This window comes from Simochromis diagramma, unplaced genomic scaffold (genome assembly GCF_900408965.1).
Source record: "Simochromis diagramma unplaced genomic scaffold, fSimDia1.1 OVJJ01000304.1, whole genome shotgun sequence".
NCBI classification, from domain to species: Eukaryota; Metazoa; Chordata; class Actinopteri; order Cichliformes; family Cichlidae; genus Simochromis; species Simochromis diagramma.
The window spans coordinates 19,564,338-19,580,695 of NW_024387030.1; the positions used below are offsets into that span (position 1 = coordinate 19,564,338).

At 40.7% G+C, this 16,358-nt stretch overlaps 1 protein-coding gene across 1 annotated transcript in view; it reads right to left on the reverse strand.

Moving 5' to 3' along the window:
* sgpp1 (sphingosine-1-phosphate phosphatase 1) overlaps window positions 1-14,641 on the reverse strand; it is a 31,096-nt gene extending 16,455 nt beyond the window's left edge. The window contains exons 1-2 of the mRNA XM_040041860.1: window positions 13,342-14,641; window positions 506-595 (exon numbers count right to left, since the gene is read on the reverse strand). Coding sequence (XP_039897794.1) covers window positions 506-595; window positions 13,342-14,190 — 939 coding nt within the window. The 5' untranslated portion in view covers window positions 14,191-14,641. The remainder of the gene's footprint in view (window positions 1-505; window positions 596-13,341) is intronic.
* Between the last annotated feature and the right edge of the window lie 1,717 nt (window positions 14,642-16,358).

Here is a 16,358-nt window from a genome sequence, read left to right on the forward strand (position 1 = left end):
ATATATATCGTGATAAATATTTTTGGCCATATCGCCCTGCTCTATTAAACAATATTGCTGTGTGAAAGGCCTACCCTTCACAGGTTCTTATATTAAAAACGAATTAACACCAAACTACTTTAGCTTGGTAAACAGCACCAAAAACGTAAGACAGACAGTGCTGGAGTTCTTACTCTAAAAGGTAAAGTACTTCTCATTACTTCTTCAAAAAATAATGTATTACTTTACTTATTTACTCCTCTTAGTTACTTACTTACTGCTTCATTATACTCCTCATAACCATACATTTGCATTACTCTGCAGCATGCCCTGAGATGACGACTTCTCACAGTTAACAGTTAACCTTAACTACGTGCCCACACACTGGTACAAATCACTACTGTTGCTGTTCGTCCAACAGAGCTGCTATGATGTTTAAAAACACAAGATGATATTAAACATGTCCTTCGTTTGGCAAGACTACAAGTCTGTGTTTGTGTGTGTGTAAGAGATCGATCACACTCACCAGCACCGAATGCATTCCCATGTAGATTCGGCTGGAACAAACCAGCAGACACCAGCAGAGAGCCAAGATGAATCCCAGTGTGGACGGGTACTGTGGAGGTGAAAGGAAAAAAGTTTAAAGACATCTAAAAAGCCTAAAAAAACTGAATTTATGATGGTGAAACACAGAAGCAAATAAATCTTCACATATACATACATATACATGTTTAATATTTTTACTTTACAATAACAACTAATTATGCATGACACAATGTTTAAGGCATGTAGTGCAAAATACAAATAAAAAAAACAAAGTGTATTCTGAACTGCACTGCGTGAGCATGCTTTGCTTTACATCAAAAAGTGCACTACTGTATCTGTCAGTAAGTCACTGTATCAAAGCTAACCTATCAAATTTGTGTTTATTGTTCTGTATTTGCATGTCAACAAAAGAACTCATGTCGTGGGAGTAGAATTTCATCCAGAACTTGTTCAGTTTGCAGCTTATAATGAGCCTTAAAATGTTTCTGTGATGTAGTGGATATGATTATCTGCTAATGTGTACCAGACTCAAATGTCCTCATAAATGTTTCAGTAATTTTGCCACTTCCTTATCAGATGCTCCTGGCCTGCAGCATTGAGAGGAGGGAGCCAAGGCATGTTTACTTGTATAACACCTTTGAACAACACAAAATAACAGCCTTATGTAAGGCATAAAATATAAAAGAAACACATAGAAATTTGAATACAGATGAATAGGATTTGAAAAAAGGAAAAGAAAAAAAAAACCTAATGGCAACTACCAACTAGCTAAAGTATCTATCGGACATTTAAAAAATATATATATAGATATATATTTATGTTTAAGCAATTTGAATGTCAACGAAGTTTATGGTACAATCTTGGTTGCCTACCATAAAGATGTAATTATGTCCAAAGTCAAAGGGCTGTTTTCTGTTGTTCCACCTGAATCAGCATTGAGGTATCGCTTGCTAATTTTAATTTCCGGAAGTTATGTTTGTAGGTGCAGTTCTATATACATCACTAAATTTCTATTAATTTACTAATAAATACCAATTCAGTACATTTATATTCCAGTATGTACTTATTTGTAATACAAAGTTAGGAAAGCACTTTTTAAGTTGGGCCTTATGGTACCTTGCAGAGAAAAGAATGATTACAAGTCTTTCCTCGCAGTGAGGCATCCAGCTTTTTCATTTGATGCTGGTTTTGGGTCAGTATTTGGTATTAGAAGTTACCCGAAGCCTAACTGGATCAGAGCATCCACAGATTCAGCATGCAGAAAGACTGAGAAAAGACACAATGAGTGACAGTTTGACTGGAAGAGAAGGCAGAGGATACAGTGAGCTGCTGAGGTTTGCACACTTGCTAAAAACCTTTTGCGTTCCTTGCTGTGGATACTCTGAGTTCAGATGGCTCATATTTCCTCTCTCAGAACAGAATTACAGTACTAATCCCACAACATCACAGCATCTCCCAGCACTGTGGCCTTCAGGGGAAAATGAATCATGAGAGCTACCTGATGGTGCTTGGTGAAGGCTGATTAAACAGAGATAAGATACTGATTTATGGGGTGACACACTTGACACCAATTTCCAGTGAATAATCCTGTGATACTGCAAACAGTTGCTCACTGCAGATGAGGCAGAAACCTTACTAAATATACAGCTATGAGACAGCTGGCTTAAACACATTCTAACAAACCTGAAAGAGCTTTTATCAGGGTTTTGTTGCATTTCTTGGGCTTTTTTTTTTTTAATGACTGGCACCAGTGTGAAATTCTGGGTCATGGCACATAACAGAGACTGATAGTAAAAATACATTTTACTCCAACTTTCTCCATTTAAAATTTATGGAACCAACTGTTTTTGTAATAAAAGATATGATTTGTTCCTAAAAGTGTAGCTACTGCAGACAAACCACAGCTAACCACAGCAGCACCTTTATTCAAACGTATGCTCTCACTGCAAAGTATCATATGCATATATTTGTGTATATAATTGCAGTTCATCCCTATCTTTAGTGGGGTTTTTAATTTCCACGTAGGCTGTCAGAGGGCACAAGTTACTGTGTTTTTGATTATTTTTCATGACAACAGTATACTAACTAAACTTAAAGGCTAACCCTGCACACTAGAGATCAGTGGGTTTAAAATGAACCAAATGGCACACTAAAGCAAACCTTCTACTCACACTTATGACATTTGTGGAAACCAAGCAGGACTTATTTTTGTTATGCAGTGAACTTCACTAGCATCTAAATCATTGCTCTTAGTTTCCTCAGTCACGGTAGATAAAAATGGGAACCTCCTTGTGACCAGGAAACATCAGTGGTTGCCCGGTGATTGCACTGAATTCCTTTGCATTCAGCGACTGACAGCAAATAGTTGCAGTGACCAAGTGGTTTCCCAGAGGTTGAGCATGTAACACCCTCAACCACTTCTGAACTCAAGGCACTTGAACAAGCTACTAGGTTGGACACAACCTGTGTCCAAATTAAATTTATAAACACAGACATATTGCCAACTAATGCAACTGCAATTAATGTGAGTCAGTCTGGGTGATTGATGAGCGCAGCTCATCTGCAATGGGTCTCTCTGCAATAGGGGACTCGACTTAACAAGGCTGCCATCTGGTTGTACTCTGGTTACATTCCTATATATAAACAAGATTTCCAAGCAACTGTCATTTTGCACTTAAATCAATTACGTCAGTATTTATGGAGCAATTTCTGTTTCAGCTCTATGAGGTTCTTATTTGACTGAAAGTATTTTAATGTAAATATCTCTATGTAAACAGCAATTGATTTGCGACAGCTTTGTGGTTTTTGCCTATTTATCACACTTAATCGTAGTATTAACTTCAACTGATTCGATCATAAACTGACAGTAGATTCTTACTGCTCCTTCATGCACCAAAGCTGCAAAGAACTGACTTTGACTGTCTACAGATCTGGTTCCCATCTTTAAAGCAAATATTTAAATGGCAACAAGACTCAAGTTCATTGCACACTGTCACAATAATTTTGGATGTGTTCTGGTTTCCAAACACTGTTTTCTTTAGCGTTAACGGTGCACTGCTGCTGATGCTCTATGCAGTAAGCAAAATCAGAATCAGAATCAGAATCAGAATCAGAATGGGGTTTATTGCCAGATGTTGAGGTTTACAACATTAGGAAATTGCTGCGGTGCTTCAGTGCAAACAATAAGAATTAAAGTGCTATGTAGAAAGAAAGATATGTGCATGAGATATACATGAGATATATACATGAGAATAAGAATTATGAGTGCTACGTAGAAAGATATATACATGAGTGCAGGTGGTGATCAGTGCCAAACATGAAATGATGCAGTGACACAGCGTAGGGTCATGTGTTAGTGGCGGGGACAGTCATGTGGTTATTGTTCATGTGTCCAACAGCAGAGGGGAAGAAACTGTTCTTATGGCGAGAGGTTCTGGTGCGAATGGACCGGAGCCTCCTGCCTGAGGGGAGCAGGTCAAACAGACTGTGTCCAGGGTGAGAAGGGTCAGCTGAGATCCGGGCTGCACGCCGCAGTGTCCTGGAGGTGTACAGGTCCTGCAGAGATGGGAGTTTGCAGCCAATCACCTTCTCAGCAGAGCGCACAACACGCTGCAGTCTCTGTTTGTCCCTGATAGTGGCTCCAGCGTACCACACAGTGATGGAGGAGGTGAGGATGGACTCGATGATTGCAGTGTAGAACTGCATCATCGTCCGTGTTGGCAGGTTGAATTTCTTCAGCTGCCTCAGGAAGTACATCCTCTGCTGGGCTTTCTTGATGACGGAGGTGATGGTGGGCTCCCACTTCAGGTCCTGGGTGATGGTGGTACCCAGGAAGCGGAATGAGTCCACAGAGGTGATGGGGGTGTCAGTCAGGATGATGGGGGGAAGTGGGGCTGTGTGCTTCCTGAAGTCCACAATAATCTCCACTGTCTTCTGGGCATTCAGCACCAGGTTGTTGTGGCTGCACCAGGTCACCAGACGTTCAACCTCCCTCCTGTAGGCAGACTCGTCCCCGTCCGAGATGAGCCCAATGACGGTGGTGTCATCTGCGAACTTGATTAGCTTGACAGACTGGTGGGTGGAGGTGCAGCAGTTGGTGTACAGGGAGAAGAGCAGAGGAGAAAGAACACAGCCCTGAGGGGAGCCGGTGCTGATGGTCCGGGAGTCCGAGACATTCTTTCCCAGCCTCACGTGCTGCTTCCTGTCCGTCAGGAAGTCAGTGATCCACCGGCAGATGGGATCAGGCACATTCATCTGGGAAAGCTTGCCTCGGAGATGGTCTGGAAGGATGGTGTTGAAGGCAGAGCTGAAGTCCACAAACAGGATCCTGACGTAGGTTCCTGGGGAGTCCAGATGCTGCAGGATGTAGTGTAGGGCCATGTTGATGGCGTCGTCTACAGACCTGTTGGCTCTATATGCAAACTGCAAGGGGTCCAGGAGGGGGGCGGTGAGGGTCTTGAGATGGGAGAGAACCAGGCGCTCAAATGACTTCATGACCACAGATGTCAGAGCCACGGGTCTGTAGTCATTTAGTCCAGTGATCCTAGGTTTCTTGGGGACAGGGATTATGGTAGAGGACTTGAAGCAGGCAGGCACATGACATGCCTGCAGTGAGGAGTTGAAGATGCCAGAAAACACTGGGGCCAGCTCGTTTGCACAGTGTCTGAGGGTGGCAGGAGACACACCGTCTGGGCCGGGAGCTTTTCGAGCATTCAGACTCCTAAACTGCTTCCTCACATCTGCTTCATGAATATGAAGAGTTGTGGTCGGAGGAGGTGGTGTGAAATCCTCTTTTGTGTGGGGTGAGGGGGCGGGTGTTGCAGGTGAACAGTTTGAAGGCGGTGATGGCTCTATGGAGGGGGGAGAGGTGGGGGAATGAGTGTCCAAAGTGCCTCTATTGTTGGGGTCGTTGGAGGTGTGAAGGCTGCCTGATGTAAAAATGTAACTGAACTGAATAGCCATAGGTGGCAACATTGGTGACAATATCTCATCCAGCTTCAAATCAGAGCTGGACTAATGCCAATCTACTAATCCAGTATTTGGATGGATATTAGTCCAGTTCTGACTTGAGAAATACTACATCAGTAGATCCATAATTGACAACATGCTACATTAGGATGCAGAACATTATACATTATAAACATATCAAAAACACTAAACACCTGCCTAACAGACACTGGAATTATATTTTATCCATCCACATTCAGAGTGAGCAGTAGGCATCTTTCTTGAGGACAAAGTACAATATTGCACCAGAAAGGCGACTCTTTAAAGCACATCCTACATTTAGCAAGACTCCCGCGAGACTCTTCTACAGGTGTCTTTTTAACCAGTGAGTTTTCAATTATAAACTCTAAGACCTTTTTCAAGAATGGGGTCAGCGGAGAGGGAGGTGCTGGTTGAAAAATAAAGCGCCTTTATGTGTGTGGATTAGCTGTGAAACCAAGTCAGATGCAGGAGCCTGACACACAGATTGACACTGAGACTGAGAAAAATCAGCTGAACTTCATGAGGGGGGCGGGGGCTGTGAGGACACCATCAAACACCGTTCTCTGGCTGCCCGTAAACACAAAACGTGTCTCTGGTTCATGTCTGCACATCCACTCTGGCCTCGTGTCTGTGACCACAGCAGTGGTGTGGCGGTTGCCTCATGCAAAGCTTTATGGACATGGTGTGCTTTCTTCTGTGGGTTGTGGTTCCCTGCACACTGCTTGCTGAGCCTCAGTGCTGAGTTTTCTCAGTATTCTCCCACATGACATATACTGTAAATATATAGGTCCACACACACACACACATCCAAAACACACAGTTCCCAAGGTGTGCTGTGTTTGACTTAGAATAGTGCCAAGATGTAAACTGAACTGAGTGGAGGCTATGCACAAACCAAAGTTGTGAATGACATTCTCATGTTTGAACTATAATACTGCACTGTAGGACAGCCCTGACCTGATTAATGATAATACGATTTATAGTGTTTAGTGTGGTTGCTAGAAACTGCAGCTTGAAACATTTGCAGTTCAAAGTGTCAACCAGAAAAACAAAGGCTTTAACAATGTGAGCTACTGATCTGTTAAAGGAGATTTGGAATCTTTTGAAAGAAACTATTGTTTTAGTTGCTCCCTTTTCATTTCTGACATATCAGACATAGTCCACGCTCAACTGATTACCTGATTTAGTAGCATCTATTTAACATATTTACATGACACATTTCTGAGGTGATGTCAGTCAGTAAAGGCACTTATACTCAAGTAGTTGCTAGATACTCTGAAAACCATACCTTTGGGTAACGCACTTTTGGGTTGAATACGATCCAAATAACATTTCAGAGATGGACAATGTCGAAGCGCAGGGTTCAGGTTAATATTGGAGAGAAAGACCTACAAGCTGGAAAAGGCCCGGCCACACCTTTGTATAAGCATAAACAATAAAAAAAATGGACAGACTTACTGCTTGAGAAAACATTAAACAGTAATAAACAAAGAAACTGTTACAGGCACTCCTCACTTTTATTATCAGTCAATCTTCCAGTTCCCTAAATCATAAACTCTTTCATCTATAAAATGATTCTCTCCTTTACTCCATTATTCATTTCATAAAAAAACACTAAAACTAGTGAAAAGGCCCTTCTGCATTTTAAAGTTATGCGTTCTCATCAGAGTAAAAGAAAAGAATATTTCATCAATTTATCAGCCGTTTACCAACATAATTACAGTTTAATCAACTACATTGGGCAACTAAGCATCATCTAAAGCCTGAAGACTTCCAACTTACATTTATAGTCTCACTGGACACTTTGTTCCACACACCTGTTCAGCTGATTTTTAAATGCAAAAATCAAATTAGCCAATCACATTTCTACAACTCACTGCATCTAGGAACACAAACATGGTCAAGACAACCTGCTGAACCTGATCAGAAGGGGGAAGAAATGGCCTGTATTTATATAGCGCTTTACTAGTCCCTAAGGACCCCAAAGCGCTTTACATATCCAGTCATCCACCCATTCGCAGCAGATGGCCGCCCCTCCCTGAGCCTGGCTCTGCCGGAGGTTTCTTCCTGTTAAAAGGGAGTTTTTCCTTCCCACTGTCGCCAAAGTGCTTGCTCATAGGGGGTCATATGATTGTTGGGTTTTTCTCTGTATCTATGAAGCCCTTGAGGCGACTTTTGTTGTGATTTGGCGCTATATAAATAAAATTTAATTGAATTGAATTCACACACACATTCACACACAAGAAAGGTGATTTAAGTGATTTTGAACAATGGCATAGTTGTTGGTGCCAGATGGCCTGGTGTGATCTGCAGACATCAACCGCCGCTTGGGTTTAGAGAACAGTCGAGAGTGCTTCAACTGATAAGAAGGATTGTGTCATTATAAGGAGTCATAATGACAGCATCAATATAAAGACTTACAAATGTCAGAAAACTACTGGAGAGAGATTGCAGAAACTATCAGGAATTGATGTAAGTGAAAGTAGTAGAAAAACACAAGGGACAAATATGTTTATGTTATGTGTCCCAGTTGAAAAAGCCTACAAGTCTTTCTCTTCATGCGTTTCTTCTTCCTCTCATCAGGAGTAGTGCTGTTTTGTTTTCGTTTGTGCCACACAGAAGGCCCCACAATCGATGAATCAGCACTATCAATCATATCATAATATATTTACGTGGCCAGTGAGCCCAGTATCAATTCTTACACCAAGTTTAAACAATTATAGTTCAAACCTGGTGATCATAATAAAATAATAAATACTTTTAATAAATAAATAAATGTATTATTTTATAATAAAAACATTATTATAAAAAAATAGTAATTTTCAAAAAGATCATCGATACTGTTTATTAATTTCATTTGGTGAATAGCATTCCTTGTTTGATTTGTTTATTCCCTGACTTCCTGTCATTTTCCAAAAAGTGCAAAACAGCTTGTAAAGCTCAAGCTGCAGTTAGGAAATGCTATACTGTTAAACTCATTCATGCTGGCAGGAAAAGCTGCAATGCTCCCACCTTATGTTCCTGCTTGAAGACGGAAGTCTCACACAAAGCCTGTTGTTTGTGTTCTGAATCAACTGGACAACATCACAAAACTTGCTAACAGCCATTCACTAACTTCTGTAGTATATACAGCACTCTTTTTCCACGGCTAATATTATAGCCTATTACAAATTCCACCATCAAACTAGTTTGTTTCCCTCTTTAGCCTTCTATATACCCTTCAGTCCTCCTCCTCCTTGCACTTTACTGTATTAATCCCCTCTCCGTGTCTCTAAACACTTCAGGGCTTTCTCTGTTTCGTGCCCTCTAGTCTAATTTTACTTAATCTCCTCTCATTCACTAGCTAATCTTTTCTCTTCTTTCTCGGCTCAACCTCATTCTCTTCTCTTCTCAAACTGCTTCTGTCCATTTCTTCATCAACTCCTTCAACTTTAATCTACAGTATCTTCCATAGCCCGACATCTGACTCGAGTTACTGTCTGAGCAGGAGGAGGGTGGTGGGATGGGAGGACTGAATGGCTGCGGTCCATCTAAATCCAAACATTCCTGCTCTGCTCAGACAAGTTGATCAGGGAAGCAGAAGGAAACTTCACAGAGAGGCTAGCAGCAAAGAACAACTGGAGGGATGCATGGGATAATGGTATTAACAACAACTCTGAATTGCAGAAACAAGCTATAAACCTTTGGGGCTTATTTTCCATAGTTTCTTTTTCCTTTTTAAACAGATTTCTGTAAAGTGATGACACCACCAAACGTCAGAGACAAGCCGATGCTCTTAATGAATCACAATTCACACTACACAACAGGGGAAATTACAGTAGCTGATTAGCTGGAAAATGACAAGATCTGTCTATATTAAGCTAGATTTTCTTGCTGTGTGATTAAGCGCCTGAAAATGTAACCAGATTTTTTTTGTGGCTAAAATAGCAAAACTAACATGGCCAGACAGCTGGTGCCACCAGATGTCAAAACATCTAAAAGATGACAGCTTTGGACTTCACTTGACGTTCTGTAACACACACCAGACACACAACACAAACATTAGTGTGAAAAAATTCTTCTTCATACACCAACTGAGAACCAGCTTGCATAATTTTCAGAAATTTACAAGCCTGGAAAATTTCAGTGTTCGGCCTTTTTAAACCCCCAGTTAAGGGAACACTGAGGAGAAACATGAGAAGAAAACAGATACATGAATCTGATTCAAAAAGTGAGACAGAGGTCAACATCTTATCTGGTGTTGCACACACGTGAGTCAGCGGTTTGTATTGTTTGGTGCTGAATAGAGTTTGGCTTGTTCAGAGCGTGTAGTGTGTAAGAAGTTTGAAAAACTTCTTACACGTTTCAAATTTAGGCTGTCAAACACAAAGAGAGCTGTAGTGACAGTAAAGATAAAAGCAGAGTCCCAGACACTAAATCAGTCTTATCTCAGTTGTTCACTGGAAGGTCAAGGGGCCAGCTCTCCTGCTCCGGCTCAGACAGAGAGGCTGAGTGTACTAACTCTGCTGTGATTTCAACCTCAAAAGACAGCAATCCCAATCCCACCCATTTCACTTTACAAATCTTCACATTTCTCTCTGTAAATGACCCACACCACAGAATATACTGTCCAAGGTTTGTGGTTAATGATTATTTTCATTATCAGTTAGGCTGCTGATTATTTTCTCAATTATTTCATCTATAAAATGTCAGCAAAAAGTTTTTCAGGTCACATCTTCAGATTTTTTAACCTACAGTCCAAACCAAAACTTTCAGTTTAGCGTCACATATGACAAAGAAAATCCTCACTGACCACAGCCAGAGTAGGATTTATTGACGAGTCCGTGCAGAGCAGTTCCCTTGAGCAATACTGCCTTAGACATGCAGTTAAATGTAGATAAGCAGTCCTGCAATCAGCAAGAACCACTTCAGATAAATGTACTTCATCCTGTCATTTCACCTTGGTAAATATAGTGTGCAGCAGAGCTAATGGTGAGAGTTTTTCATATACACTGGTATTTTTGTTTATATTAATAAAACAGAAGAGCTCATCTTTGTAACATGTAGATAACCACTGTCAGCAAAAAACAGCTCTCGGTAATCAAAAAGCAGGCTATGCAAATCAACCTATCATATCCTGTTCACTGGAATAGGCAGATGTCTTTAGCAAGAACCACTTCAGATAAATGTACTTCATCCTGTCATTTCACCTTTATGTCCTATGCTAATAGTTAATCGTTTGAGAACAACAACAACTAGTATACTCATAGAAAATCAGCAGCAGCTATAGATATATCATTCAGAGATTAATCAGCTGTTCAAAGGATTCTTTAGTCTTGTTTTGTTGATCGGCTCATTAGATAATTGCTCAGTGGTAATTGCACTTGACTTTCAGGTTACACTTTTTCATATTTATCGGAGAACCATAAAAAAAGTTTAAAAAAGTAGAAATGAGAAAAGTTTCTGTCGCTAACAAAAATGCCTGCTAAAATCTTGTCGAGTGTCTTCTATTTCTTTCTCTTTTTTTTAAATGAATCAAACAGTCGTCCCACAGCTTGTCGAGCATGTTCCTCACTGTGTGGATGCACAGTAAGACAACAGAAGTGGACTCACAGACTGAGGTTTTGTTTTGTTTTTTTACAGACTGGACAGAATGTGGTGTTGTTCCTCCAGGCTGAATAGGAGGAGATGAAGGAAACAATAACAGAAATGGCTTGTTAAAACAGAATTTCAGCATTAATGTTATTCGAATGATTTTGGAGCATTTTAAAATGTTTTTTAAATTTTAACAATGCCAAAAAACAGAAAGCTGAATATGGGCTTTCAGCTAATTATCATCAGTTGTGTAACTACTGATCTGCATAACTGATGCTGCTGACAAGGGACTTACATTATCACGTTACCTTTTGCCAACTTCCTCACTTTTGCAATAATCATTTAAGTATTAAAACGATTATTCCAAAGTCACAGAATTGTTAAAAGACTATTAACAGTCACAGAATTTCCCAAAATCCAAGATGGGCAATTCTAAAACATTAGCTGCTTATTTTATCCAACCAGCAGAGTAATATCAGAAAAAATTAACAAATATCACATCATCAAAACTGGTAATTGGCTTTCTTTTTAGCTGTGTTTGGAGTGTTCTCCTCCATAGGGCAGTCAATTGTAGTCAGGCTTTCAGTCTTTGCTGTAACTATAGCAAGCATGATTTCATGCAGTAAATTACCCAGTCAAGAGTCAGCTTTTGTCTTCATGCAGCTTCCATAGTCACCCCACAGCTGCTGTCACTATATCCACTGACCCAACAGCTCATTAATTGTTAATGATGGCACTTCAGAAGACTGACTTCAGAGGGCAAAGTCTCAGTGACATTGTAGAAAAGACTGCCACGTGGTCAAATGGGTTGCGAATAGCAAAAGGGTGCATGGTCAGGTGATTACATGGAGGATCATAGGTCTGACATCAAATTACAGACATGTATAAAATAAGGACATAGCTCCCAGGTCTAGAAAGTGAAGCTAATGGCAAAGTGCCTTCAACATGCATTCAATGTGTTAGACAGGTGGGGGCTTTGTGGTAGTAAAAAGAAATCTGATTGAACAGAAATCTATGGGGAGATGGCTTTCAACGCTCACGATCTAGACCTTTAGTAAACATATTCTTGATGTGTTTATGAGCTCCACTGCTAGTTTTAGTTCTTACGGAGTACAATATTATGTCCATTTTGACAATTATGGTGCCCATTCGAGTCAAAAGGAACTAAGCGCTGTATACTTTAGGGTACGCCTATCTTATAATTGACAATTTGCTAAAATATGAGCATGCTGTGTCTCAGTTTCAGCTGAATTGCTGGTTTTGCAGGTTAAACTTAACTGTGGACAATTTTCACTATTTCCTAAACTTGGACCCAACTAATGGAATAAATCCACAAATTTGGGCTCATTACATACACATCGGTATTTGTACGTATGTGGTAAAAAAAACTAAATGCCAGCGGGAGTATCTGAAGCTCTGCTATTTTGCCATGATCTCACAACTTAGAATATGATATGATCCAGTGTCTTCATTGTAAATTCTTAGTTTGTGAAACACTTTGCTGCTTTAAATACTACATAAATCCATTTTCTTCTGCTTATCCAAGTTTATCCTATCCCTGCTGAGGCAAAAGGCAGGGTACACCCTGGATAGTTTAGCAGTTTGTCACAGGGCTAACACAGAGAGACACAAGATACAACCCCACTGCCTGCATTTGTTTGGACTGTGGGAGGAACTGGGAGTTTCTGGAGGGAAAGCAAGTAATTAATAATAGTTTAGATTTGAGTAAAGCTGTTGCACTGTAGTGCAAATAAAAATATATTAATAAACAGTATATAAAAAATTTGAATGTATATAATTAAAAAAAATAAATGTTGGTAATCAAGTAATAAGCAGATATGTTATATAATTTAACAAAAGGTACAGAAATGAAATTGTTTTTTCATCTTCTTTTGACACAAAACCCGTTTTAATAAAATATTAGATATAGTCCCCCTGTAAAGAGTCGTGTCTGCAGCTGGTGTGCGTGCAGTTTCCAGGGTTGCAACAGAGTACATTAAATGAGGGATGAAGATTCGATTTTACCCACGTGGCAGAGTTTCTGTCACTCCACCTGCGTTTCCTGTGCTCTGAAATGAACCCTAACGATTTCACTTGCGTATAAGGAAAATATGCTGTCAAAAATATTATAAAATATGACAAAGCTAACTTCCTTCGTCTTTTTCACTGAAATTAAGAGGAAGTGGCTCCAAACAACTTCTCTTATATCCAACGGTGTGACATCCAGTTTGTGTGTGTGAAAAGGGACTTTACCTCCCAACGGCCGTAGGTCATGAAGTACAGGGCGAAGGGGATGGCTGTGCCGGACATGGCGTGCGTGGACGGCATGCTGTACTCGGAGTTGTAAAACACCTCCACTTTGACCACAGGCGGTGAGGCCGGTCGGGACCAGCCGAGCACATCCTTGGTACACTGTCCCAGGTACATGACCCAGACCCACACCATGATCAGTCGCCTGCTGACGAAGGCTTCCACGTTCCACGTTATGAATGGGAAGAAAGTGATGTAGAAAGTCTCGTTTCCCAGCTCGGTTCCGAAAGTGAAGAGATAGTACAAGAAGCGGTTGTCGATCAGGAACTCCTGCCCGCCGTCGCCCGTTAGAGAATTCTTGCGGAGTGGCTTTACCTTGCTGCTCCGTGGGGGACCCAAGACTCCTCCGACCTGGCTCTCCTCACAATTGGCTGCCCGGGATAAATCTTGCGCGGACCCGCTGCGGACGCCCGGTCCCGCGAGGCTGCTGCCCACACCAACCCTCTCTCCCCCGGCGGTCGCCGCAGACGCCGCTGTCCCGTTCTGTGACGGGGTTTCACCTTCATCTTTAAAGTTATTAGCAACGTTAGAGTCCGCAATCCTTCTCCGAAGCTTCGCTGACGCCGTTTGCATTTTCTCTCCTTCCCCAGCTCCTACATTGGACAAGTTTTCACGGTCATCCTCTCCGGCGACGCGATGATGACAAGCGCCGTTGTTGTGCGAGTGAGCCCGGTCCGCTACCTTGCTGCTGCTGGTGGTCGTAAACGTGCCCCGTACCCCGCAAATGTTCTGAAAGCGGGCGACAAGGTGAGGATCCTGGAGGCAGTGGCATAGCTCTTTCATTTTCTCCATGTTTTAATTCCCTCTGACGACCCCCAAGTAGCCGAAGAAACGCGTACTCCGTTACTTTCTCCGAACTGTGGATGCTAGCTCCCCGGCTAACGTTAGCGAGCTAACCCGTACATTATGGCAGAGCGGCACTCAAAGGTGAACCCTTAAAGCATTTGCAAACGGTAGAAAAAATATGACAACAACTTGAGTCGTTTTAAAATAAGAAATCCCGTTTTCAGTTGAACCGTATCGGATATAAAGAACCGGAGGGCTCCTGCCGTTCGTCTGAGCCTGGATGCGATAAACGTTCCGCTATGTGCAACTGTCAGATCCACGAGAGGTCCGTGGAACGCGCCTTCCCCGTTGCCTTCAGGTGCTGCGTGAAATGTCACAATTCTTTCCCCAGTCAACTTCAGAACGTACAGAGATTTAGGACCAAAGTCGAGGTCGGACAGCCACTGAAGTAACAGGAAGCCGCTTAGATCGCTTTAGATGCAGTAATCAGGACGTTGATTGACAATGAGCAGTTAGAATTTTACCGTTTAATTTGACCGTTTACCGGGTGTAAATTGCCACGTGTGTACTGAAAAGTGTGATATATCAGTGGCTATAATAAAATGCATTTTTAAATAAAGCAAAGCGCTGGGAATCTGCCAAGAAGAAAAGGAGACCACGATCAGTCAAACAGAGGCTACACATATATCACAATAGATGTTTTTTCTTTTTAAAGTCTAGAAATACTGGATCATATTTAGTTTGTGTATTTAATAATTATGTAAAAAATATCTTAAAGTGAAATATGCGTTTATAACTCAGTCATTGCTTTGTGGGTGCAGAAACGTAACTGCTATCCGGTTCATAAAGGCTTGAAATTAAATTGTGTAAAGTTCTAGTTTACAGACCATAATATTTAAAAGTTGTGCTTTATCAAATGACGTAATTATGTTCTGTTACAAACTCTCTGCAGAGGTGACGGTTGCTGATGTGAAGATGTAAAGTCTGTCTTTGTTAGGAGCACTTGAAAGCAACGGTGGTTCCGGCGCGCACGCACAACATTCAACGGAACTGAAAACGTCATGGCGTGACGTGACCGCGCTTTGTTGATAGAGAGGTCGAAAAATTAAAAAATGAAACAAAAATGTCACATTACATACTTTATTTGATAATCAATCACATGAAAAAAGTTTAACGGCCCTTTTTCAAAATAGTTTCTTAAATACAGACTATTCATATTCATCAAAATATAAATTCTTGATTTAAAATATCAAGCTTCTCTTTAATAGTTGCCTTTAGTTTGTCATTGTTGTTTTACCTTATTCTCCTTTATTTTTCCATTTAAGTGATTGTTATCAAGATGCACATTGCAAAAATCAGTAAAACTCCTGGATAGACACTGAACACACGAAAAGACACAGAAGAAGGATGGATAATTAATCGCTGTTGTCATACAGCAGGTAAGTCAGCTTTATAAAGCACCAATGTGCCGTGTTAAATAACCTATTTTCTGACCACTTTAGCAAACCTCGGTCCTCTGTGAAAACACTACTGGTGCTGGAACCATAGTAAGAAAAAAATGGAATGCAACATCAAGTTAAAGGCCTTCTGGTCTCTGAAATCCAGCATTAAAACACCACGAGGCTGAAATGCATTCACAAAAGCAATATTTGGTATCAGAAAAAAAGTATTTTGACTTCATAGAACTGACAAAAAAATATTTCCTCCTTTTTACATAGCAAAAAAAACCCTTATATTTAGGTATTTACTGCCACTAGCATTATCTCTCTTTATTATACATATATGTATAATCTGGGATATTTAGACTATGCAGACTACAGGTTGGTGGTATGGTAATAATAGTGTTTGCAAACAGTTATAACTCATTTGAAAACGTGTTAAATGTTTGCTATATTGTATGTTTCAGCAGATGTTATAATCGTTGATAAATCTCTTTACATCTATAGTGGGTTATAATCTGTATATAACATCTATTAATGCTAAATCAGAGTGAGGTTTAAAGTAAGCATTCCTCTGTTTTCTTATTTGAACACAGACTACTAATAAATGCTTTGAGATAAAAAATTTTCACCAGCAGAGGGCAGCAAAGTGCTGCAAAATGAAAACATAATCACGGGACATCGACCACAGAGAGAAAACAGTCTTCCCACAGGCAGTAAACGCACCCGGGGGAA